Source organism: Lipotes vexillifer, unplaced genomic scaffold (assembly GCF_000442215.2).
Source record: "Lipotes vexillifer unplaced genomic scaffold, Lipotes_vexillifer_v1.1 scaffold926, whole genome shotgun sequence".
Lineage (NCBI taxonomy): Eukaryota > Metazoa > Chordata > Mammalia > Artiodactyla > Lipotidae > Lipotes > Lipotes vexillifer.
In genome coordinates this window covers 592,439-619,361 of record NW_006798085.1, presented here as the reverse complement: position 1 = coordinate 619,361, position 26,923 = coordinate 592,439, and the positions used below count along the sequence as shown (strand labels likewise).

At 39.1% G+C, this 26,923-nt stretch overlaps 1 protein-coding gene across 1 annotated transcript in view; it reads right to left on the bottom strand.

Annotated features, from left to right (window-relative positions):
* The window catches only part of TEX11 (testis expressed 11), a 358,382-nt gene that overhangs the window by 163,014 nt on the left and 168,445 nt on the right, over positions 1 to 26,923 (bottom strand). The window contains exons 12-13 of the mRNA XM_007470148.1: positions 6,452 to 6,533; positions 3,453 to 3,531 (exon numbers count right to left, since the gene is read on the bottom strand). Coding sequence (XP_007470210.1) covers positions 3,453 to 3,531; positions 6,452 to 6,533 — 161 coding nt within the window. The remainder of the gene's footprint in view (positions 1 to 3,452; positions 3,532 to 6,451; positions 6,534 to 26,923) is intronic.

The following is a 26,923-nucleotide window of genomic DNA, read 5'->3' as shown; positions in this document are numbered from 1 at the left end:
AAAGAGTTTTATTGGGACACAGCCACCCACATTTGTTTATATATTGTCTATGGCTGCTTTCGCACTATAATGGCAGAGTTGAGGAGTTGTGACAGAATCTGTGTGGCCCGCAAATCTAAAATATATACTACCTTGTCCTTTAAGAAAAAGTTTGCTAATCTGAATTAAATGAAGACAGGTGGGCATGCCTACCAAATCTGAGGATGACATAAACTGGGAGGAGTAGGTAATATACTATGTGACAGAATCAAAATTCACAAAAATCAGAACTGAAAAAAAATAAGCTGTAACCATCAGGTTGAAACTTAACAGCTTATGAAGTATGAATGAGATAACAGAAAATATATGTTGGTCTCTGCCCCCGATTCTTAGAACTGAGCCTCTACAGCCCTTATAATTTCCTAAAGTGATAAGAACACTAGGAGCATTGTTAAAATGTCCATACTGCCCAAATCAATCTACAGATTTAATGCAATCCCTATCAAAATACCCATGACATTTTTCACAGAACTGGAACAAAAAATCCTAAAATTTATATGGAACCACAAAAGACTACAAACAGTCAAAACAATCTTGAGAAAAAAGAATAAAGTTGGAGGTATCACACTCCCTGACTTCAGGCTATACTACAAAGCTACAGTAATCAAAACAGTATGGTACTGGCACAAACACAGACACACAGATCAATGCAACAGAATAGACAGCCCAGAAATAAACCCCCACACCTATGGTCAATTAATCTACAACAAAGGAGGCAAAAATATACAACAGAGAAAAGAGAGTCTCTTCAACAACTGGTGCTGGGAAAACTGGATAGCTTACATGTAAAAGAATGGAATTAGAACATTTTCTCAGACAATATACAAAAATAAATTCAACATGGATTAAAGACCTAAACGTTAAGACTGGAAATTATAAAACTCCTAGAAGAAAATATAGGCAGAACACTCTTTGACATAAATAGTAGCAGTTATTTTTTTGGACCTGTCTCCTAAGGCAAAGGAAACAGAAGCAAAAGTAAACAAATGGGACCTAATTAAGTAAAAGCTCTTGCACAGCAAAGGAAACCATCAACAAAATGAAAAGATAACCTACTGAACAGGAGAAAATATTTGCAAATGATATGACCAATAGGGGTTAAGATGCAAAATATATCAACAGCTCATACAACTCAATATCAAAAACAAACAACCTGATTAAAAAAAGGGCAGAGGACCTGAATAGACATTTTTCCAAAGAAGATATACAGATGGCCAACAGGCACATGAAATATGCTCAACGTCACTAATCATCAGAGAAATGAAAATCAAAACCACACTGAGATGTCACCTCACACCCGTCAGAATGGCTATGATCAAAAAGACCACAAATAACAAATGTTGGTGAGGATGTAGAGAAAAGGGAACCCTCTTGCACTGTTGATGGGAATGTAAATTGGTGCAGCCACTGTGAAAAACAGTATGGAGGTTCCTCAAAAAACTAAAAATAGAACTACCATATGATCCAGCAATTCCACTACTGGGTATATATTCAAAACAAACAAAAACACTAATTCGAAAAGATACATGCACCCCAATGTTCATAGCAGCATTATTTACAACTGACAAGATACAGAAGCAACCCATCAACAGATAAATGGATAAAGAAGATGTGGTATATATATAAAATGGAATGTTACTCAGCCATAAAAAAGAATGAAATCTTGCCATTGCAACAACATAGATGGACTTAGAGGGTATTATGCTTAGTGAAATAGGTCAGACATAGAAAGACAAATACTGTATGTTATCACTTACATGTGGAGTCTCAAAACTAAAATGAATGAATGTAACAAAACAGAAACAGACTCACATATATAGAAAACAGAGTAGTGGTTACCAATGAGGAGAGGGAAGGGGGTAGCGGCAAACGGGTAGGGGATTAAGAGGCACGAACTACTATGTATGAAATAAATAAGCTACAAGGATATATTGTACACCACAGGGAATATAGTCAGTATTTTATAATAACTTTAAATGGAGTATAATCTATAAAAATATTGAATCACTATGTTGTACACCTGACACTAATATAATATTATAAATCAACTATACTTCAACTTTAAAAAATAAAAAATTAAACAAAACAGTGGTTCTCAGAACCACCTGGAGGACTAATATAGAATACAGAGGTCTGGGCTTGTTGGAGTAAGGTAGGGCCTGATCTCTCTGTTTTTACCACATTCACTAGTGATTATTTTTTAATAAGCTTTATTGAGGTATAATTCACATACCATACAATTCATCCATTTAAAGTATATGATTCAATGGTTTTTAGTATATTCCCAGAGTTGTGCAACCATCATACAATTTTAGAACATTTTCTTTATACCAAAGAGAGACCCCATGCCCATTAGTAGTTACTCCCCGTATCCCCCCAATTCTCAAAGCCCTAGGCAACCACAAATCTACTATCTGCTTCTATAAATGTGCCTGTTCTGGAAATATCATATAAATGGAATGATACAATATGTGGTCTTTGTGACTGGCTTCTTTCACTTACCATGTTTTTAAGGTTCATCCATGTTATAACATGTATCAGTACTCTGTTTCTTTTTATTGCCAAATGAGTATACTACATTTTGTTTATCTTTTTATCAGTTGATAGACATTTTGGCTGCTTTCACATTTGATTATTAAAAGTAATGCTGTTATGAACATTCATATACACGTGTTTGTATGGACACATTTCCTGTTTAACTTAGGAGTGGAACTGCTGGGTCATATGGTAACTCTATTTAGCTTATCGAGGAACTAACAGGCTGTTTCCAAAGTGGCTGCACCATTTTACATTCCCACCAGCAGTGTGTGAGGGTTACAATTTTTCCACATCCTTGTCAATTTCTGTTATTATCTATCGTTTTGATAACAGCCATCCTAGTAGTGTGAAGCAGTTTCTCATTGTGGTTTTGATTTGCATTTCCCTGATGGCTAACGATCTTTTTAAGTGATTCCCCAGTAACTGTGATGAACACTGAAGTCTGAAAACCCCTAAGAGGTCTGCAAGTACGTTAAGGTCCCTTTTGACATTAATGATCCCATGAAGATAGAGCCAGAGAGATATATCATTTGCAGAACTACACTTGCACATGCCTTCCTGTTCCACATGCCACTGGCCTACAAGTTAACCTAGTCAACTCCTGTTTTATAAGACCCTATCTTACTCCTTTCTCATTTTATTTATTTTAAAAAATTTTAATATAAATTTTAAAATTGACTTGACTATGGATTGTTTAAATCATTTAAGCAAGCAATTCCATCTTCTAATTTGATTAGCACAATGGCAAATATTGTGCTCTGTGAATATGGATGGAGGGAGGTAGGCAGATATAGACAGATATAATTCAATATATGTTAATGGAAACCTTAGAAAAATGTTAGTCTTTAAAGAAAAGAAAATCATTTCTTCTATACCTTTCATGATACATCAGCAGTTTAGCAATGTTCAGACAGAAGTCTAAAGACATGTCACGATGTAGTATTTCCATGATAGCTAACAAATAGAACAAAGGAAATAATCACATTAGTTTCACTTTTTAGGAACCTTAGCTATTTTCAGTAATTTTCCTCTGTTCAAAATCTACTTTCTAAATGTTTGCCATATACCATATCTTGCCTAACAATTTACCAAAGGCTTTTTATATAGCAATAATATCCAATGCTAGAGAGAGTGCAGTAAAACAGGCAAAGTAACTTTTTGAAAAGCAATTTGACTACTATCTGCTAAGAACACAGTGGATAAAAGCTTGGGATCTGAAGTCAGGCAGATCCATATTTGAAACCACTTTCCACTTTCATGGCCATAGGCAAGTTACTTAGTTTTTCTGCACCTTAGTTTTGTCATCTGTAAAGTGGGGAACAAATCACCAATCTCTCAGGGCTGATGAAAGAGTTACATGAGATAATGTATGTAAATTACATAGCAAAGGACCTAGCACTTAGTAAGCATTCAGTAAATGAAAGTTGCTATTATTATTATTCCCTTTACTTCAGAAATCGTACTTCTGAAAATTCATCTGAAATAAATGTGGGGAAATGTAATGAACAGGATATTAAAAGCAATATAAATTATAACAACAATAAAAAGGACATATACTGAGTGTCCACTGTAGGGTAGTGATAAATTACTATGCAACCATTAAAATTGTTAAGTATGAAATAAAACTGTTTTTCATTTAAAAAATAATATGCACCAATATGAAAAATGGTTATAAGATTAGTAAAAAAAAAAAAATTGGAAAACAAAGGCTATCTGTCCTATATAGTCACAATTCTGTAAAACAAGCAAGTTAATATAGAAAAATACTGAAAATAAATCATCAAATTTCTAAAAGTGATTGTGTTTAGATTATTTATTCAAAAATTAACTGATGAGTGTATTCTCTGTGCCAGGAACTGTGCTTGGTGCTGGGAATCCAGCAGTGGACAAAACACACAAAAATCTCTGCTACCAAGGAGCTGATATTCCAATGGATGGTGGACAATGAATATTTTTAGTATTTTCCAAAAACTTCCTTAATGGGTATGTGCTACCTTTTCATAATAAAAAAATTATATATATTTTTTAATTTCTACTTTTCCTACTATAAAAAATACCAGTGAAGTTCTAATGAAAAACAGCAGTTAGGTTGACCATTCTTTTCTTGTTTAAAAAAAAAATAAATGTATTTACTTTATTTATTTATTTTTTCCTATGTTGCGTCTTTACTGTTGTGCATGGGCTTTCTCTAGTTGTGGCGAGTGGGGACTACTCGCTGCAGTGCACAGGCTTCTCATTGCGGTGGCCTCTCATTGCAGAGTACGAGCTCTAGGCATGAGGGCTTCAGTAGTTCTGGCTTGCGGGCTCAACAGCTGTGGCTCGCAGGCTCTAGAGCACAGGCTCAGTAGTTGTGGCACACGGGCTTAGTTACTCCATGGCATGCGGGATCTTCCCGGACCAGGGCACGAACCCATGTCCCCTGCATTGGTAGGCAGATTCTTAACCACTGCACCACCAGGGAAGTCCCCATATACACTTTTAATACAAAGTGAAAGATAATTTTATTATTTTAAACTATAGAAAACTTCAATTCATGAAGTTTCCTAGTTTGTAATCTGATGTTGCAACTCTATCATGAGCATCTAGATTGAGTTAAGTAAAAACAATCTGGAAATAAAGAATAATTTCATTTTAAACTCTCTTTTCTACATTTTGATAAAAAACTGTAATGGGGAATTCTAGTCCAAAATTAATCAATTTCAAACTAGGTGACTCCAATAATCTCTCTGATCTTCCCATATTATATTAGCTTGAGTAAGACTATTCCTTTAATTCGTTTGTTGGTTTGTTTATTCCTATACTGCAAAAAAAGAGGAGTTGTCTTTCTGGCTCCTAATAAATTTCAACCTGTGTATATCTGAGCTGATACTGTTACCTAGACATGCAGAATCCTCTATATATTTCAGCTTCTGAGGTCTCTTAGTGATTGGCTAATATTCTAGAAGTCACAGAAAGTTTCAGCAGTACTAAATTGGCACTAAATTTAGAGCAACTTCCAAATCTGATTACTGTCCTACTTATTATAAATTGTTATTGTTTATTGGATAATCAGTTATTATACTAACATATAATTTTGTATAGTAAAAATAATGCAGCTCTATAATGCAATTAAATTTTTATGCAGTAAAAAATATAAAGCACGTATACATTAAAAAAATTTAGAGTAAATTATTTTTATGACTAAACATAACTGAAATACTGTTAAGGGGCCAGTGTGCATAGAGATATTATGCCTCACTTAATTCATCTATATAGTAGTAGTAACAACAATAATAACAACTACAATAATAGGTAATATTTATTGCACACTAACTATGTACCAGGCATGGAACTAAATGCTTTACATACTTTTTCTCATAGGATTCTCAAAACAACACAGTGAGGTAGACATTAATATTACATTTCTTTTAAAGATGAAACCGAAGCACAGAAAAGTTGTCACTTGCCAAATGACCCACAGCTGTGTATCAGGATGTTCATGTTATGATGTGTACATTCTAGTCCCTTGAGAATTTTGAAAAACAAATAGCAATATTTATACAAGTAATTATAAATGGCACAGCGTTACAAAGGCTTTTTCTATCAATAGGTTATCTTTCTTCATGGTGGGCAGGTTGGGCAGCTGCAATTTTCTGCTAGACTAAAGGAAAACTGATAGCTTTTATTCAGCTCTTTTTTTACTACTTGTTAAATTTGCTACTATTCTTTCTTCCTTCTCCTTTTCTTCCTGACAGACAATCTTATGTGCTCAATTTCCTTCTCAGTCACCATCAAATTATACCTATGCTAGTATACTACAAAAGATCTTACATTCAACAAATTGGTGTTAATATTTCAAAACTGTGTACTTTTCACACACAGAGATGTTACTTACCTCCAAAAAATTCTTCATTAGCTGCTTCACACTTCAAGAGGATTTTCATCTTCAAGGAAAGCCCACCTGGAGTTAAATGTTCCTATTTTAAACAAAGAAATCACAATGATATTAACACTGTGAAATGTAAAAGACAATTTTCAAGTAATTGCCTGTTTTATTCAACCACAGCAAGATGTATCATGACCAAAGGAAATCAAAATTATAAAAAATCGGGCTTCCCAGGTGGCGCAGTGGTTGAGAGTCCGCCTGCCGATGCAGGGGACACGGGTTCGTGCCCCGGTCCGGGAAGATCCCACATGCCGCAGAGCAGCTGGGCCCGTGGGCCATGGCCGCTGAGCCTGTGCGTCCGGAGCCTGTGCTCCACAACGGGAGAGGCCACAACAGTGAGAGGCCTGCATACCGCAAAAAAAAAAAAAAAAAAATTATAAAAAAATCAAATCATAACATCCAGTCTATTCCTGAGGATATTTTCTGGTATTTTATTCAATCTAAATGAAATAGTAAAAGGAAAAGAACATGTAAACATTTCTACTGGGTGGCAAGCATTTAATGGCAAGGTCAATACTTAAACTGTGAGAATGTTAAGACCATATTCTTGTCTTGGTAAGCAAAACCCCAAACATCAATTAGGTTTGTTTTCTTTTGAGACTTTAATAACAACGAAGGTCCTTTGCAAACAATGGCTGAATGAAATAGAAAACATATTGCCTTTCCTATAGGATATGCCTGTCATATTTACTATTAATAACAATGTACTCTGAATGGTTTTTCCAAGTCCTTGCTAGTTGGACCTGCTTCCACTTTTGCCTGACAGTGTACATCTTTAAACAGCAGTCTACAATTAAAAGTGCAGTCTAGGTTCACAGAATAGAATTTTTCTCTCTACAATGTCAATTAACCTCTACATGAGCATTGTACTCATTAGCTCCAAGCTCTGCAAAAAATTACAGCGATTCATGGGTGAGATGCCTAAAGAATGGAAAGTTAGGGAAAAAGTAACTACTGGTATTAAAAGCATTTGCAAATAAAGAGAATATCAGTCCAAAGAATAAACTAAGATTGCATTATAATTATAACTTATTGCATTACCACCTTTCCTAACGGGCATGTTGGAATATCTCTTGGGCTCAAGACATATTCCACATATTAGCAATGAACAATCCAAAAGTGAAGTTAAGAAAATAATTCCATTTATAATAGGATCAAAAAGAATAAAATAGGGCTTCCCTGGTGGCGCAGTGGTTGAGAATCTGCCTGCCGATGCAGGGGACATGGGTTCGAGCCCTGGTCTGGGAAGATCCCACATGCCACGGAGCAACTGGGCCCGTGAGCCACAACTACTGAGCCTGCGCGTCTGGAGCCTGTGCTCTGCAACAAGAGTGGCCACGATAGTGAGAGGCCCGCGCACCGCGGTGAAGAGTGGCCCCCACTTGCCGCAACTGGAGAAAGCCCTCGCACAGAAACGAAGACACAACACAGCCAAAAATAAATAAATTAATGAATTAAAAAAAAAAGAGTAGGTGTGGGGTTATTTAAAAAGAAAAAAGAATAAAATACATAGGAATAAAGACTTCTATACTGAAAACTACAAAACATTATTGAAATAAATTAAAGACCTAAATAAATAAAAATACATCCCATATTCCTGATTGGAAAACTTAATATTGTTCAGATAGCAGTAATCCCCCAATTGATCTACAGATTCAATGCAATCAAATTTCCAGCTGGTTTCTTTGTAGAAATTGACAGGCTGACCCCAAAATTCATATGAAAGTGCAAGGGATGCTGAAAAAATCTTGAAATAGAAGGAAGCAGGAGGACTCATGCTTGCAATTCCAAAGTGGTATAACACTTTACACTAACAACAGCTGTGGATGAGAATTCCCAGTGTTCCACATCCTTGTCAACACCTGGAATTATCGGACTTCTAAGTTTTTTGCCAATCTACTGGGTATTTTACCTACTTTAAGGTGTTCTTCTTATCTTCCTAGCCCCTTACTGTGAGGCTTTACTAAGGTTCACCTTCTATAAAACTACTCCTTTTCCTACATTCTCTCCTTCAGAAATCTTACCCATTTTTCAGGCTACAAATATCATTTTAGGTAAAAAAAATCTGTTGCAAGACTTTTTTGGGGGGTAACAGCTTTAATGAGCTATAATAAACATATCATACAATTCACCCATTTAAAGTACACAACTCAGAGGACTTCCCTGATGGCACAGTGGTTAAGAATCCACCTGCCAATGCAGGAGACATGGGTTTGAGCCCTGGTCTGGGAAGATCCCACATGCTGTGGAGCAACTAAGCCAGCGAGCCACAACTACTGAAGCCCGTGCACCTAGAACCTGTGCTCTGCAACAAAAGTAACTGCAATGAGAGGCCCACGCATGGCAATTAAGAGTGGCCCCCGCTCACTGCAACTAGAGAAAAGCCCGCACCCAGCAACGAAGACCCAACACAGCCCTAAATAAATAAATTTTTAAAATACCCATGACATTAAAATAAATAAATAAATAAACACAATAAAGTACACAACTTGGGACTTTGCTGGTGGTCCAGTGGTTTAGAATCTACCTTCCAATGTAGGGGACATGGGTTCGATCCCTGGCTGGGGAACTAAGATCCCACATGCTGCAGGGCATCTAGGCCCTCGTGCTACAACTACAGAGCCCATGTGCTCTGGAGCCCACACGCCACAACTAGAGAGCCCGCATGCCGCAACTACTGAGCCCGCACACCATAACTAGAGGGAAGCCCGCATACTGCAACAAAGAGCCAGCGTGCTGCAATGAAGATTCTGCATGCCGCAACTAAGATCCAATGCAATTATGAATAAAGCTGCTATAAACAACCACGTGTAGGTTTTGTGTGTACGTAAGTTTTCAACTCCTTTGGGAAAATAGCATGGAGTGCAATTACTGGACTATATAGTAAAAGTATGTTTAGTTTTGTAAGAAATTGCCAAACTGTCTTCCAAAGTGCCTGTACCAGTTCATGTCTTTTTAATATCCAATATGATGAAATGAGAAGTATGCATAAAGCATTTTTCCTGCATGTTGAAGTACCGGGGTAGCTGTTTCCAGGAAAAAAACACTTGTGTGATTATTTGAACTGCAAGCTGAACAAGCCATATTTGTCACGGAATACCATTTTTAGACAAACCTCAGTTATTCCAACATGGGTAATTGGCAGACATTTTCACAAAAATGAAAGAAAAGGAAAACAGCTGATGGTATTTTATTCATAACTGCCAAAACTTGGAAGCAACCAAGACGTCCTTGAGTAGGTGAATAGATAAATAAACTGTGGAACATTCAGACAATGGAATATTGTTCAAAGTTACAAAGAAATGAGCTATCAAGCTATGAAGAGACATGGAGGAATCTTAAATGCATATTACTAACTGAAAAAAAAACAATCTGAAAAGGCTACATACTATAGGATTCCAATTATATGACACTGTGGAAAAGGCAAAACTACAGTCAGTAAAAAGATCAGTGGTTGGCAAGGGTTAGGGGAAAGGGAGGGATGAATAGGTGGAGCACAGAGGAGTTCTAGGGCAGTGAAACTACTCTGTATGATAGTATAGATGGATACATGCCATTACACATTTTTCCAAAACCTTAGAACATACAACACTAAGAGTGAACTCTAATGTAAACAGTGGACTTTGGGTGATAATGACATGTCAATGCAGGCTCATCAGTTGTAACAAACGCACTACTTTGGTGGGGACTTTGATAGCTAGGAAGGCTGTGCACGAGTAGGGGCAGGATGTGTATGGGAAATCTCTGTACCTTCTGCTTAATTTTGCTGTGAACTTAAACTGCTCTAAAAAATTGTCTCTAAAAAAAAAGAACACTCCAATTAAAATCAGAACAAAATAAAGACGTGCACTCAAGAGTTGATTTTAAAAAAAAATGATGCAGCCAAAAATAAATAAATGAATATTTTTTAAAAAATAAAGTACACAACTCAATGGGTTTTAGTATATACACAAAGTTGTTTATCAGTTTTAGAACAGTTTCATCACCACAAAAAGAAACCTTGTACCCTTTAATAGTCATTCTCTATTCCCTCCAGTGCCACCTCACTCCAACACCCAGGCAAACACTATTCTACTTTCTGTATCTATATATTTGCCTATTTGGGACATTTCATGTAAATGGAATGATACAATATGTGTTCTTTTGTGGCTGGTTTTCTTCGATTGGCATAATGTTTTCAGGGTTCATTAATGTTGTACCATGTATCAGCACTACATTCATTTTTATGGCCAAATAATATTCTTTAGTGTGGATATACCACATTTTATCTGTTCATGAATTGATGGACATATGTATGGGCTGTTTCCATATTTTGGCTGTTGTAAATAGTGGTGCTATAAACATTCATGCACGAGTATTTATGTGGACACATGTTTTCAGTTCTCTTGAGTATACACCCAGGAGTGGAACTGCTGGGTCATATGGTAGCTCTATGTTTAACTTTTAGAGGAACTGCCAAACTCTATTCCAAAGTGGTTGTACCATTCCCACCAGCAGTGTATAAATATTTTAATTATTCCACATTCACACCAATAATTGTTTTTGTCCATTTAAAAAAATATAGTCATTTTAGTGAGTGTGAAGTGGTCCCTCATTGTGCTTCTGATTTGCATTTCCCTGATAATTAGTGATATTGAGCATCTTTCCATGTTCTTCTTATTGGCCTATGGTATACCTTCTTTGGAGAAATACCTATTCAAATCCTTTGCTCATTTTTAATTGGGCTGTCTTCTTACTACTGAGTAGTAAGAGGTTTTTATAAAAATATATCCTGGATACCAGACACTTATATGTAATTTGCAATTATTTTCTCCCATTCTTTTGGGAGGACCCCATGGGTTGTGTTTGTACTTTCCTGATGGTTTCATTTTAAGCAAAATTTTTTAATTATTTATTTATTTACTTACTTATTTATTTATGGCTGTGTTGGGTCTTCACTGCTGTGTGCAGGCTTTCTCTAGTTGCGGCGAGTGGGGGCTACTCTTCATCGTGGTGCACGGGCTTCTCACTGCAGTGGCTTCTCTGGTTGCAGAGCGCGGGCTCTAGGCGTGCGGGCTTCAGTAGCTGTGGCGCACGGGCTCAGTAGTTCTGGCTCGCAGGCTCTAGAGCACAGGCTCAGCAGTTGTGGTGCATGGGCTTAGCTGCTCTGTGGCATGTGGGATCTTCCCAGACAGGGGCTCGAACCCATGTCCCCTGCACTGGCAGGCAGATTCTTAACCACTGTGCCACCAGGGAAATCCCCAAAATTTTAACTTTAATGAAGCCCGATATCATCTAATTTTCCTTTTCTCTTGTGCTTTTGGTGTCTTATCTAAGCAACCAAGACTTTTCCAATTTCACTGTACTGATAAATTTTCAAAAACAACTTTGTGGAATAACATAAAGCTACCAAATTTTAATTTCTCCTCAAAAACTAATTTTTAAAAATATTACTATCTGTTCCAGTTCCAGCCAAGATGAAGCATGACAACTATAGTCTATATCCTCCACTAATTACAACTAAAAGCCCTGAACAAGATCTACAAAGTAACAACCTGAGGACTCTGAAAAGTAAACAAAAGCAGAAAGATTGTAGTGAGTCATCAAAACATGGAGAAGTGGACTGTATGGGAATGGTGAGTATCCTGGGGTTTTTTTTTTCTCTTTTATCTAACAGTATTGGAAGTTTATCTGTCTTGTGCCAAATCTCTGAATGAAGCCAAAAAGAAATGTTTGTCTGGATGATTGGCGCATGTGGGGGGTGGGGAGTCTGGAGGATTTTTTAACAGGCTCTACCTTCACATAGATACGGAGTTCAACTTTATACTACTCGGACTTCGCTGGTGGCGCAATGGTTAAGAATCCGCCTGCCAATGCTGGGGACACAGGTTTGAGCCCTGGTCCGGGAGGATCCCACATGCTGCGAAGCAACTAAGCCCATGTGCCACAACTACTAAGCCTGTGCTCTAGAGCCCACGAGCTGCAACTACGGAGCCCGCGTGCCACAGCTACTGAAGCCTGCGTGCCTAGAGCCCGTGCTCCACAGCGAGAAGCCACTGCAATGAGAAGCCTGCACACCACAACAAAGAGCAGTCCCTGCTTGCCACAACTAGAGAAAGCCCGCATGCAGCAACGAAGACCCAAAACAGCCAAAAATAAATAAATAAATTTATTTTTAAAAATTTATACTACTCATGTTATCCAAAAACTGTAAAGCTGAAAAATCAAAATAGAAGTAGCCAAAAGAGTGATATCTCTTAGACATCTGGCTAAGGCAAACAGATGTAGGGCCATGGACTTCCCTGGTGGTACAGTGGCTAAGACTTCACCTTCCAATGCAGGGGGTGTGTATTGCACTTCACTTTATTGCACTTCACAGATACTGTGTTTTTTACATACTAAAGGTTTGTGTTAATCCTGCGTCAAGCAACTCTATCGGTGCCATTTTTCTGATAGCATTTACTCACTTTGTGTTTCTGTATCACATTTTGGTCATTCTTGCAATATTTCAAATTTTATATTATTATATTTGTTATGGTGATCTGTGCTCAGTGATTTTTTTTTTTTTTTTTTTTGTTTTTTGGGGTAATGACCTCAGAAGGTGGTGGCTGCGGGCCTCTCACTGTTGTGGCCTCTCCCATTTGCGGAGCACACGCTCCGGACGCGCAGGCCCAGCGGCCATGGCTCACGGGCCCAGCCGCTCCGCGGCACGTGGGGTCCTCCCGAAACGGGGCACGAACCCGCGTCTCCCGCACCGGCAGGCGGACTCTCAAGCACTGCGCCACCAGGGAAGCCCTGTGCTCAGTGATTTTTGATGTTACTATTGTAATTGTTCTGGGATGCCATGAACTGTGTCCATATAAGACGGCGAACTTAAACGTTGTCTGTATTCTGACTGCTCCACCAACTGGGCAGCCCCCCATTTCTCTCCCTCTCCTCAGGCCTCCCTAGTCCCTGAGACCCAACAGTATTGAAATTAACCAATTAATAACCCTACAAAGGCCTCTCACTTTAAATCAAAAGCTAAAAATAATTAAGCTTAGTGAGGAAGGTATGCTGAAAGCCAAGATAAGCTGAAAGCTAGGCCTCTTGTACCAGTTAGCCAAGTTCTGAATGCAAAGGAAAAATTCTTGAAGGAAATTAGAAGTGCAACTCCAATGAACACATGAATGATAAGATAGTGAAACAGTCTTATTACCGATACAGAAAGTTTTAGTGGTCTGGAAAGAAGACCAAAACAGCCAAAACATTCCCTTAAGCCAAAGCCTAATCCAGAGCAAGTTCCTATCTCTCTTCAATTGTATGAAGGTTGAGAGAGGTGAGGAAGCTACAGAACAAAAGTTTAAAGCTAGCAGAGATTAGTTCATGAGGTTTAAGGAAAGAAGCTGACTTCTTAACATAAAAGTGCAACGTGAAGCAGCAAGTGCTAATGTAACAACTACAGCAAGTTATCCGCAATATCTAGCTAAGATAATCAATGAAGGTAGCTACGCTAAACAACAGATTTTCACTGTAGGCACAACAGCCTTCTAATGGAAGAGGATGCCATCTAGGACTTTGATAGCTAGAGAGAAGTCAATGCTTGGCTTCAAAGCTTCCAAGGCCAGGCTAACTCTCTTGTTAAAGACTAATGTAGCTGGTGACCTACAGTTGAAGCCAATGCTCATTAACCACTCCTAAAATCCTAGGGCCCTTAAGAATTATGCTAAATCTACTCTTCTGTGCTCTGTAAATGGAACAACAAAGCCTGCATGACAGCACATCTGTTCACAACATGGTCTACTGAATATTTTAAGCCCACTGTTGAGGACTACTGCTCAGGAAAAAAGATTCCTTTCAAAATATTACTTTGACAATGCACTTGGTCACCCAAGAACTCTGATGGAGATGTACAATAAAATTAATGTTTTCATGCTTGCTAACACAACATCCATTCTGCAGCCTATGGATCAAGAAGGAATTTGAAATTTTGAGGTTTATTATTTAACAAATATATTTCGTAACACTATAGCTGCCACGATACTGATTCCTCTGATGGATCCAGGCAAAGTAAACAGAAAATCTTCTGGAAAGGATTCGCCATTCTAGATGCCATTATAAATGTTTGTGATTCATGGGGAAAGGTCAAAATATCAACATTAATAGGAGTTTGGAAGGAGTTGACTTCAACCCACATGGATGACTTTGAGGGGTTCAAGACTTCAGTGGAGGAAGTAACTGCAGATGTGGTAGAAAGAGCAAGAGGGGCTTCCCCAGTGGCGCAGCGGTTGAGAGTCCGCCTGCCGATGCAGGGGACATGGGTTCGTGCCCTGGTCCGGGAGGATCCCACATGCCGCGGAGCGCCTGGGCCCGTGAGCCATGGCCGCTGAGCCTGCGCGTCCGGAGCCTGTGCTCCGCAACGGGAGAGGCCACAGCAGTGAGAGGCCCGCGTAATGCAAAAAAAAAAAACAAAAAGAAAGAGCAAGAGAACTAGAATTGGAAGCAGAACCTAAAGATGGAACTGAACTGCTGCAATCTCATGATAAAACTTTAATGAATGTGAAGAACCTAGGGGTAAGACAGGAATAAAGACACAGACCTACTAGAGGATATGGGGAGGGGGAAGGGTAAGCTGTGACAAAGCGAGAGAGAGGCATGGACATATATACACTACCAAACGTAAGGCAGATAGCTAGTGGGAAGCAGCCAAAGAGCACAGGGAGATCAGCTCGGTGCTTTGTGACCACCTAGAGGGGTGGGATAGGGAGGGGGGGAGGGAGGGAGACGCAAGAGGGAAGAGATATGGGAACATATGTATATGTATAACTGATTCACTTTGTTAAAAAGCAGAAACTAACACACCATTGTAAAGCAATTATACTCCAATAAAGATGTTAAAAAAAAACTTTAATGAATGAGAGTTGCTTCCTATAGATGAGCAAAGAAAGTGGTTTCTGGAGATGGAATCTACTCCTGGTGAAGATGCTGTGAAGACTGTTGAAATGACAACAAAAGATTTAGAATATTAAACTTAGTTGATGAAGCAGAAGTAGGGTTTGAGAGGACTGACTCCAAATTTGAAAGACGTTTTTACTGTGGGTAAAATGCTACCTAAATAGCATTGTATGCTAAAGACAAATCGTTCGTAAAAGGAAGATTTAATTGATGGGACAGACTTCTTTCTCATCTTATTTTAAGAAAATGCCACAGCCACCGCAACCTTCAGCAACAACCTCCCTGATCAGTCCGTAGCCATCAAAATCGAGGCAAGACCCTCCACCAGCAAAAAGATTATTATGATTTGCTGAAGGCTCAGACAATGGTTAGCATTTTTTAGCAATAAAGTATTTTTAATTAAGGTACTGATATTGTTTTTTAGACATAATGCTATTACACCCTTAATAGACTGCATTATAAACGTACTTTCATATGCACTGGGAAAACAAAAAATTCGTGTGACTCACGTTATTGTGATACTTGCTTTATTGTGGTGGTCTGGGACTAACTTACAGTATCTCTGAGGTACGCCTATAACTTGCTTGCTTCCTGTAATAAAGCTCAATAAGATTTATACTATTACAAAAATATCTAGCACCCAACAATGTAAAATTCACAACACTTGACATCCAATGAAAGACGATGAGGCCTGGGAAGAGGCAGGAAAACATGATCCATACTGGGGAGATAACCAACCGAAACTGACCCAGAAGTGACACAGATACAAGAATTAGCAGAGAAGGACATTAAAAGAGTGAGTAAAATTATATTTCATATGCTCAAAAAGCTAATCAGAGACACGGAAGACATAAAAATGATCCAAATAAAGATTCCACAAATAAAAATTGCAAAATGTGACATGAAAACTATATGAGATGGTGTCAGTCCATTTGGGCTGCTATAACAAAAATAGCATAAACTGGGTGGCTTATAAACAACAAACATTTATTTCTCACAGTTCTGGAGGCTGGGAGGTCCCAAACCATAGCACCAGCATATTCTGTGTCTGGTAAGAGTCCACTTCCTCATAAATGTCGCCTTTCTCACTGGAATCTTAAATGGCAAAAGGGGTGAGGGAGCTCTCTCTCAGGCATCCTATATAAAGGCACTAATCCCAATCATCAGGACTCTGCCCTCATGATGTAATCACCTCCAAAGACGCCACCTCCTAATACCATCACCTTGGAGTTAGAATTTCAGTGTATGAATTTGGGGTTGGGGGACACAAATATTCAGCTTATAGCAGATGGGATTAATAGAAGATCAGACACTGAAGAACAAAAATTAATGAACTTCAAGTCACAGCAATAAAAAACATTCCAAAATGAAACACAGACAAAAAAACCTTTTTATTTAAAAAATTTTTAACATCTTTATGGGAGTATAATTGCTTTACAATGGTGTGTTAGTTTCCGTTTATAACAGAGTGAATCAGTTATACATATACATATACCTTCATATCTCTTCCCTCCTGCATCTCCCTCCCTCCCACCCCTCTAGGTGGTCACAAAGCATCGAGCTGATCTCCATGTACTATGCAGCTGCCTCCCACTAGCTATTTTACATTTGGTAGTGCATATATGTCCATGCCACTCTCTCACTGTCCCGCTTACCCTTCCCCCTCCCCGCATCCTCAAGTCCATTCTCTAGTATGTCTCCATCTTTTTTTTTAACGTCTTTATTGGAGAATAATTGCTTTAAAATTGTGTTAGTTTCTGCTTTATTACAAAGTGAATCAGTTATACATATACATATGTTCCCATCTCTTCCCTCTTGCGTCTCCCTCTCTCCCTCCCTCCCACCCTCCTTATCCCACCCCTCTAGGTGGTCACAAAGCACCGAGCTGATCTCCCTGTGCTATGCGGCTGCTTCACACTAGCTAGCTATTTTACATTCGGTAGTGTGTATATGGCAATGCCATTCTCTCACTTTGTCACAGCTAACCCTTCCACCTCCCCGTATCCTCAAGTCCATTCTCTAGTAGGTCTGTGTCTTTATTCCCGTCTTGCCATTACGTTCTTCAGGAGCTTTTCCTTTTCTTTTCTTTTCTTTTTTTTTCTTAGATTCCATATATATGTGTTAGCATACGGTATTTCTTTTTCTCTTACCGACTTACTTCACTCTGTATGACAAACTCCAGGTCCATCCATTTCACTATAAATAACTCAATTTCGTTTCTTTTTATGGCTGAGTAATATTGCATTGCATATATGTGCAACATCATCTTTATCCATTCATCTGTTGATGGACACTTAGGTGGCTTCCATGTCCTGGCTATTGTGAATACAGCTGCAATGAACATTTTGGTACGTGACTCTTTCTGAATTATGGTTTTCTCAGGGTATATGACCAGTACGGGGTCATACAGTAATTCTATTGTTAGTTTTTTAAGGAACCTCCATACTGCTCTCCATAGTGGCTGTATCAATTTACATTCCCACCAACAGCGTAAAAGTGTTCCCTTTTCTCCACACCATCTCCAGCATTTATTGTTTCTAGATTTTTTGATGATGGCCATTCTGACTGGTGTGAGATGACATCTCATTGTAGTTTTGATTTGCATTTCTCTAATGATTAATGATTTTGAACATTCTTTCATGTGTTTGTTGGCAATCTGTATATCTTCTTTGGAGAAATGTCCATTTAGGTCTTCTGCCCATTTTTGGCTAAGGTTGTTCGTTTTTTTGATATTGAGCTGCATGAGCTGCTTGTAAATTTTAGAGATTAATCCTTTGTCAGTTGCTTCATTTGCAAATATTTTCTCCCATTCTGAGGGTTGTCTTTTGGTCTTGTTTATGTTTTCCTTTGCTGAGCAAAACCTTTGAAGTTTCATTAGGCCCCATTTGTTTATTTTTTTTAATTTCAATTGTCTAGGAGGTGGGTCAAAAAGGATCTTGCTGTGATTTATGTCAGAGAGTGTTCTGCCTATGTTTTCCTCTAAGAGTTTGATAGTGTCTGACCTTACATTTAGGTCTTTAATCCATTTTGAGTTTATTTTTTTGTATGGTGTTAGGGACTGTTCTAATTTCATTCTTTTACAACGTAGCTGTCCAGTTTTCCCAGCACCACTTATTGAAGACGCTGTCTTTTCTCCATTGTATATTCTTGCCTCCTTTATCAAACATAGGGTGACCGTATGTGTGTGGGTTTATTTCTGGGCTTTCTATCCTGTTCCAGTGATCTATATTTCTGTTTTTGTGCCAGTACCATACTGTCTCGACTGGAGCTTTGTAATGTATTCTGACGTCAGGGACCCTGATTCCTCCAGCTCCGTTTTTCCTTCTCAAGATTGTTTTGGCTATTTGGGGTCTTTTGTGTTTTAATGCAGATTGTGAAATTTTTTGTTCTAGTTCTGTGAAAAATCCCAGTGGTAGTTTGATAGGGATTGCATTGAACCTGTAGATTGCTTTGGGTAGTAGAGTCATTTTCACAATGTTGATTCTTCTAATCCAAGAACATGGTATATCTCTCCATCTATTTGTATCATCTTTAATTTCTTTCATCAGTGTCTTATAATTTTCTGCATACAGGTGTTTTGTCTCCTTAGGTAGCTTTATTCCTAGGTATTTTATTCCTTTTGTTGCAATGGGAAATGGGAGAGTTTTCTTAATTTCACTTTCAGATTTTTCATTAGTATATAGAAATGCAAGAGATTTCTGTGCATTAATTTTGTATCCTGCTACTTTACCAAATTCATTGATTAGCTCTAGTAGTTTTCTGGTAGCTTCTTTAAGATTCTCTATGTATATAGTATATGTCATCTGCAAACAGTGACAACTTTACTTCTTTTCTGATTTAGATTCCTTTTATTTCTTTTTCTTCTTTGATTGCTGTGGCCAAAATTTCCAAAATTATGTTAAATAGTAGTGGTGAGAGTGGGTAACCATGTCTTTTTCCTGATCTTATTGGAAATGGTTTCAGTTTTTCACCATTGAGGACGATGTTGGCTGTGGGTTTGTCATAATACAGCCTTTATTATGTTGAGGTAAGTTCCCTCTATGCCTATATTCTGGAGAGTTTTTAATCATAAATGGGTGTTGAATTCTGTCAAAAGCTTTCTCTGCATCTATTGAGATGATCATATGGTTTTTCTCCTTCAATGTGTTAATATGGTGTATCACACTGATTGATTTGCATACGTTGAAAAGTCCTTGCATTCCTGGGATAAACCCCACTTGATCATGGTGTATGATCCTTTTAATGTGCTGTTGGATTCTGTTTCCTAGTATTTTGTTGAGGATTTTTGCATCTCTATTCATCAGTGATATTGGTGGGTAGTTTTCTTTCTTTGTGAAATCATTGTCTGGTTTTGGTATCAGGGTGATGGTGGCCTCACAGAATGAGTTTGGCAGTGTTCCTCCCTCTACTATATTTTGGAAGAGTTTGAGAAGGATAGGTGTTAGCTCTTCTCTAAATGTTGGATAGAATTCCCCTGTGAAGCCATCTGGTCCTGGGCTTTTGTCTGTTGGAAGATTTTAAATTACAGTTTCAATTTCAGTGCTTGTGGCTGGCCTGTTCATATTTTCTATTTCTTCCTGGTTCAGTCTCAGAAGGTTGTGCATTTCTACGAATTTGTCCATTTCTTCCAGGTTGTCCATTTTATTGGTATATAGTTGCTTGTAATCTCTCATGATCCTTCGTATTTCTGCAGTATCAGTTGTTACTTCTCCTTTTTCATTTCGAATTTGATTGATCTGAATGTTTTCTGGACTGGATTAACTATTTCCTTTCCCATATTAGGAAATTTTTCAACTCTAATCTCTTCAAATATTTTCTCAGTCCCTTTCTTTTTCTTCTTCTTCTGGAACCCCTATAATTCGAATGTTGGTGTGTTTAATGTTGTCCCAGAGGTCTCTGAGACTGTCCTCAATTCTTTTCATTCTTTTTTCTTTATTCTGCTCTGCTTTAGTTATTTCCACTATTTTATCTTCCAGGTCACTTATCTGTTCTTTTGCCTCAGTTATTCTGCTATTGATACCTTCTAGAGAATTTTATATTATATTTATTGTGTTGTTCATTATTGTTTGTTTGCTCTTTAGTTCTTCTACGTCCTTGTTAAACGTTTCTTGTATTTTAGCCATTCTATTTCCAAGATTTTGCATAATCTTTACTATCATTGTTCTGAATTCTTTTTCAGTTAGACTGCCTATTTCCTCTTCATTTGTCAGGTCTGGTGGGTTTTTACCTTGCTCCTTATCTGCTGTGTGTTTCTCTGTCTTCTCTTTTTGCTTAACTTGCCGTATTTGGGGTCTCCTTTTCGTAGGCTGCAGGTTCATAGTTCCCATTGTTTTTGGTGTCTGCCCCCAGTGGCTAAGGTTGGCTCCATGGGTTGTGTAGGCTTCCTGATGGAGGGGACTAATGCCTGTGTTCTGGTGGATGAGGCTACATCTTGTCTTTCTGGTGGGCAAGTCCACATCTGGTGGTGTTTTTAGGTTGTCTGTGACCTAATTATGCTTTTTGGCAGCCTCTCTGCTCATGGGTGGGGTTGTGTTCCTGTCTTGCTAGTTGTTTGGCATAGTGCATCCAGCACTGTAACTTGCTGGTCATTGAGTGGAGCTGGGTCTTGGCATTGAGATGGAGATCTCTGGGAGATTTTCGCTGTTTGATATTACATGGAGCTGGGAGGTCTCTTGTGGACCAGTGTCCTGAACTTGGCTCTCCCACCTCAGAGGCACAGCCCTGACGCCTGGCTGGAGCACCAAGAGCCTGTCATCCACATGGCTCAGAATAAAAGGGAGAAAATAATAAATAATGAAAGAAAAAGATAAAATAATATAAAGTTATTAAAATAAAAAATAATTATTAAAAAATTTAAGTAGTAAAAAAAGAAAGAAGAGAGCAACCTTACCAAAAAACAAGTCCACCAATGATAACAAGCACTAAAAACTATATTAAAAAAAAAAAGGACAGCAGAACCCTAAGACAAATGTTAAAAGCAAAGCTATACTGACAAAATAACATGCAGAAGCACACACATACACACTCACAAGAAGAGAAAAAGGGAAAAAAATATATATAGTGTTGCTCCCAAAGTCCACCTCCTCAATTTGGGATGATTTGTTGTCTATTCAGGTATTCCACAGATGCAGGGTACATCAAGTTGATTGTGGAGATTTAATCTGCTCTTCCTAAGGCTGCTGGGAGAAATTTCCCTTTCTCTTCTTTGTTCGCACAGCTCCTGGAGTTCAGCTTTGGATTTGGACCCGCCTATGCGTGTAGGTCACCTGAGGGCATCTGTTCTTCACTCAGACAGGATGGGGTTAAAGGAGCAGCTGATTGGGGGCTCTGACTCACTCAGGCCAGGTGGAGGGAGGGGTACGGAATGCAGGGCAATCCTGTGGCGGCAGAGGCCACTGTGATGTTGCACCAGCCTAAGGTGTGCTGTGTGTTCTCCCGGGGACGTTGTCCCTGGATCACGGGACCCTGGCAGTGGTGGGCTGCACAGGCTCCTGGGAAGGTAGGTATGGAGAATGACATGTGCTTGCACACAGGCTTCTTGGTGGCTGCTGCAGCAGCAGCAGCCTTAGTGTCTCATGCCCGTCTCTGGGGTCTGCACTGACAGCCGTGGCTCACGCCCGTCTCTGGAGTTCTTATAAGCGGCGTTCTTAATCCTGTCTCCTCGCGCAGCAGGTAACAAAGAGGGAAGAAAAAGTCTCTTGCCTCTTCAGCAGCTCCAGACGTTTTCCTAGACTCCCTCCCAGCTAGCTCTGGTGCGCTAGCCCCCTTCAGGCTGTGTTCACGCAGCCAACCCCAGTCTTCTCCCTGGGATCCAGTGAAGCTGGAGCCTCAGCTCCCAGCCCCCACCCGCCCTGGTGGGTGAGCAGACAAGCCTCTTGAGCTGGTGAGTGCTGGTCAGCACCGATCCTCTGTGCGGGAATCTCTCCGCTTTGCCCTCCACACCACTTGCTCTGCTCTCCACCATGGCTCCAAAGCTTCCCCCCTCCGCCACCCGCAGTCTCCACCCACAAAGGGTCTTCCAAGTGTGTGGAAACCGTTCCTCCTTCACAGCTCCCTCCCACTGGTGCAGGTCCCATCCCTATTCTGTCTCTCTTTTTTCTTTTGCCCTACCCAGGTACATGGGGAGTTTCTTGCCTTTCGGAAGGTCTGAGGTCTTGCAGGTGTTCTGTAGGAGTTGTTCCACATGTAGATGTATTTCTGATGTATTTGTGGGGAGGAAGGTGATCTCCACGTCTTACTCTTCTGCCATCTTGAAGCCTGCCCCCAAAAATCTTTTTAAATGTCAACAGCATAAGTGAACTGTGGGAACAACTTCAAACAACCTAATATATGAGTAATTAGTGTCTGAGGGTGAAGCAGAAAAACATATTTCGAAAAATACTGGAACTTTCCAAACATAATGAAAGCCATGATCCCAGAGATTCAAGATGCTCAAAGAGCCCCAAGCACAAGAAACAAAGAAAATTACTTCAAAGTACATCATCAACTGCTCAAAACCAGTGATAAACAGAAAATCCAAATATTAGCCAGAGAAAAAGGGCATGTTACATAAAGAACAAAAATAAGGACTGCATCATATTTCTTATCAGAAACAATATTACAGGAAAACTGTAAACAATATCTTTAAAATTCTCAAAGAAAAAAAAGTTCTCCATTTCAAATTCTATACCCAGAAACAATATCATTCAAAAACAAATGGGGGGGCTTCCCTGGTGGCACACTGGTTGAGAGTCCGCCTGCCGATGCAGGGGACACGGGACTGTGCCCCTGTCCGGGAGGATCCCACATGCCGTGGAGCAGCTGGGCCCATGAGCCATGGCCGCTGAGCCTGAGCGTCCAGAGCCTGTGCTCCACAATGGGAGAGGCCAGAACAGTGAGAGGCCCGCGTACGTACCGCAAAAAAAAAAAAAACAAATGGGGGACTTCCCTAGTGGCGCAGTGGTTAAGAATCTGCCTGCCAATGCAGGGGACACGGGTTTGAGCCCTGGCCCAGGAAGACCCCACATGCCACGGAGCAACTAAGCCCATGTGCCACAACTACTGAGCCTGTGCTCTAGAGCCCGCGAGCCACAACTGCTGCAGCCCACATGCCTAGAGCCTGTGCTCCACAACCAAGAGAAGCCACTTCAATGAGAAGGCTGCACACTGAAACAAAGTGTAGCCCCCGCTCGCCACAACTAGAGAAAGCCCACACAGAGCAACGAAGACCGAACGCAGCCAAAAAAAAAAATCAAATGGTGCACCTTACACCCATTAGCATGTCTACTATCAAAAAATAATAATAAAAGTGTTTGCAAGGATGTGGAGAAATTGAAACCCTTGTATACTTTTGGCTGAAATTTTAAATGGTGCAGCTGTTACGGAAAAAACAGTAGTGTGTTCCCTCAAAAAAATTAAAAATAGAATTGCAATATTATCTAGAAGTTCCACTTCTGGGTTTATACCCCCAAAAAACTGAAATCAGGGAACCAAACAGCTATTTGTACACCCACATTCACAGCAGCATTATTCACAATAGCTGAAGGTGAAAACAACCAACATGTGCATAAATGGATGAATGTATAAGCAAAATGTGGTATATACATACAATGGAATATTATTCAGTCTTAAAAAGAAAGGAAATTCTGACACATGTTATAACGTGGATGAACCTCGAGGACATTATGCTACGTGAAATACACCAGTCACAAAAGGACAAATACTGTTTTATTTTACTTATATGAGATATCTAGAGTAGTCAAATTCATAGAGACTGAAAGTAGAATGGTGGTTTCCAGGAACTGGAAGAGAGAGGAACAGGGAGTTATTACATAATGGGTACAGAGTTTACATTTTACAAGATGAAGAGTTCTGGAGAAGAATGTTGGTGATGGTTTCACAATATGAATGTACTCAAGGCCACTATACTGTATAATTAAAAACAGTTAAGATGGCAAATTATATGCTGTGAAAAATTTAACAATATGAAAGTAGGAATAGCTACATTCATATCAGATAAAGTAGACTGCACATCAAAAAAATAATTACCAGGGACAGAAAGAGACATTATAGAATGATAAAAGGGTCAATCTACCATGAAGAAATAGTAACTCTAAATACGTACGCACCAAACAAAAGAGCTGTAAAATATCTGAAGTAAAAATTTACAGAAATAAAAGAGGAAATAGACAAATCCACAATTACAGTTGGAAATTTAAACATCCCTACCTTCAAAAATTCATAGAACTAGACAAAAACTCAGCAAAGATACAGAAGATCTCAAAATCATCAGTCAACAGGATCTACAGCTGACCCTTGAACAACAAGGGTTTGAATTGTGCAGGTCCACTTATATGTGGATTTTTTTTCAATAAATACTACAGTACTACATGATCCATGCATATGGAACTACAGATACGACTGGCCCACTATAAAGTTATACGTGGCTTTCCAACTGTGCAGGGTGTCAACCCATGTTGTTCAACGGTCAACTGTAATTGACATTTATACAACACTCCACCCCCAAAGAGATGAATACACTTTTTTTCCCCCAAGTGTCCACAGGACATTTACCAAGATATACTATATCCTTGGCCATAAATCAAACCCTGTTAAGAAGATAAAAAGACAGCTTACAGACAGGGAGAAAATATTTGCAATCCACATAATGTGAGAAACAACTCTTATCTAGAATATCTTATCAAACTCAACAGTAAAATTTGAGCAATCCAAGTATGAAATGAACAAGTGTTACGAAGAGACATTTCAACAAAGAGGAGCACCTGCAAAGGTGTTCAACATCATTAGCCAGTAGGAAAGTATAAATTAAAATCACTACATACCTATTAGAACAGCTAAAATATAAAAACAGGGACAATGACAAATGCCAGCAAGAAGGAAAAGAAACTAAAACTCTCATACATTGTTGGTAGGAATGCAACATGGTACAGCCACTCTGGTAAACAGTTTGACAATTTCTTAAAAACAAAATAGCCCAACAATTGTACACCTAGTCATTTATCCAGGAAAATGAAAACTTACATCCCACACAAAAACCTATACACAAATACCATAGCAGCTTTACTCATAATAGCCAAAATCTGAAAACAACCAATATTTCCTTTAGTAGGTGAATGGTTAAACACACTGTGATACCATCCATACCATGCACCACTCAGTGATAAAAGAAACCAAGTATTAATACACACAAAAACTTGAATGGATTTCAAGGGCATTATGCTAAGTGAAAAAAGCTCATCTTCTAAAAGTCATAAACTGTATGATTACATTTATATAATATTCTTGGAATGACAAAATTATAGAGATGAAGAATAGTGTTGGATGGTGGGGGATGGAGCAGGTATGGGTGTGCATATAAAGGGGTAGTATGAGGAAAATCTTTGGGGTGATGGGATAGTTCTGTATATTACTGCAGTGGTAGTTACATGCATCTACACATGGGATAAAATGGCATAAAACTATACACATACAATGTACCAATGACAATCTGCTGTTTTTGATGTATTATAGTAATGCAGCAGTTAACCATCAGAAGAAACTTGGTAAAGGGTACATGGACTTTTTTGTACTATTTGGAGAGGGGAGGGGGGGGTGTTAAAATTTTCTTCTGAATCTATTGCTTTTATTTTAATTATTTTTCTTTGTACCATTTTTGCAACTTCCTGTTACTCTGTAAGTATTAAAAATAAAAGGTTTTTAAAAAAATAATGTGAAATAGGGACTTCCCTGGTGGTCCAGTGGCTGAGCCTCCGCACTCCCAATGCAGGGGGCCCTGGTTCAATCCCTGGTTGGGAAACTAGATCCCACACGCATGCTGCAACTAAGAGTGCATGCTGCAACTTAAGAACCCACATACTGCAACACAGATCGAAGATCCCACATGCTACAATTAAGACCCACTGCAGCCAAATAAATAAATATATTTTTAATAATGTGAAATAAAGACATTTTCAGAGGCACAAGTGCTGAAATAAGTCATCACCAATAGACCAGCACTACAAGAAATGTTAAAAGGTGTCAATGATGGTTAATTTTATATGTCAACTTGACTGCGCCACAGGGTACCCAGATATTTTGTCAAACATTATTCTGGTCTTTCTGTGAGAGTGCTTCTGGATGCGATTAACATTTAAATCAATAGACTGGGGCTTCCCTGGTGGCGCAGTGGTTAAGAATCCACCTGCCAATGCAGGGGAAACAGTTTCGAGCCCTGGTCCGGGAAGATCCCACATGCCGCAGAGCAAATAAGCCCGAGCCCTACAGCTACTGAGCCTGTGCTCTAGAGTCCGTGAGCCACAACAAAAGTAGCCACCACAATGAGAAGCCCACACACCACAACGAAAAGTAGCCCCTACTCGCCACAACTAGAGAAAGCCTGCGTGCAGCAACAAGACCCAATGCAGCCAAAAATAAATAAGTAAATAAATTTATAAATAAATAAATAGATAGGGCTTCCCTGGTGGCGCAGTGGTTGAGAGTCCGCCTGCTGATGCAGGGGACATGGGTTTG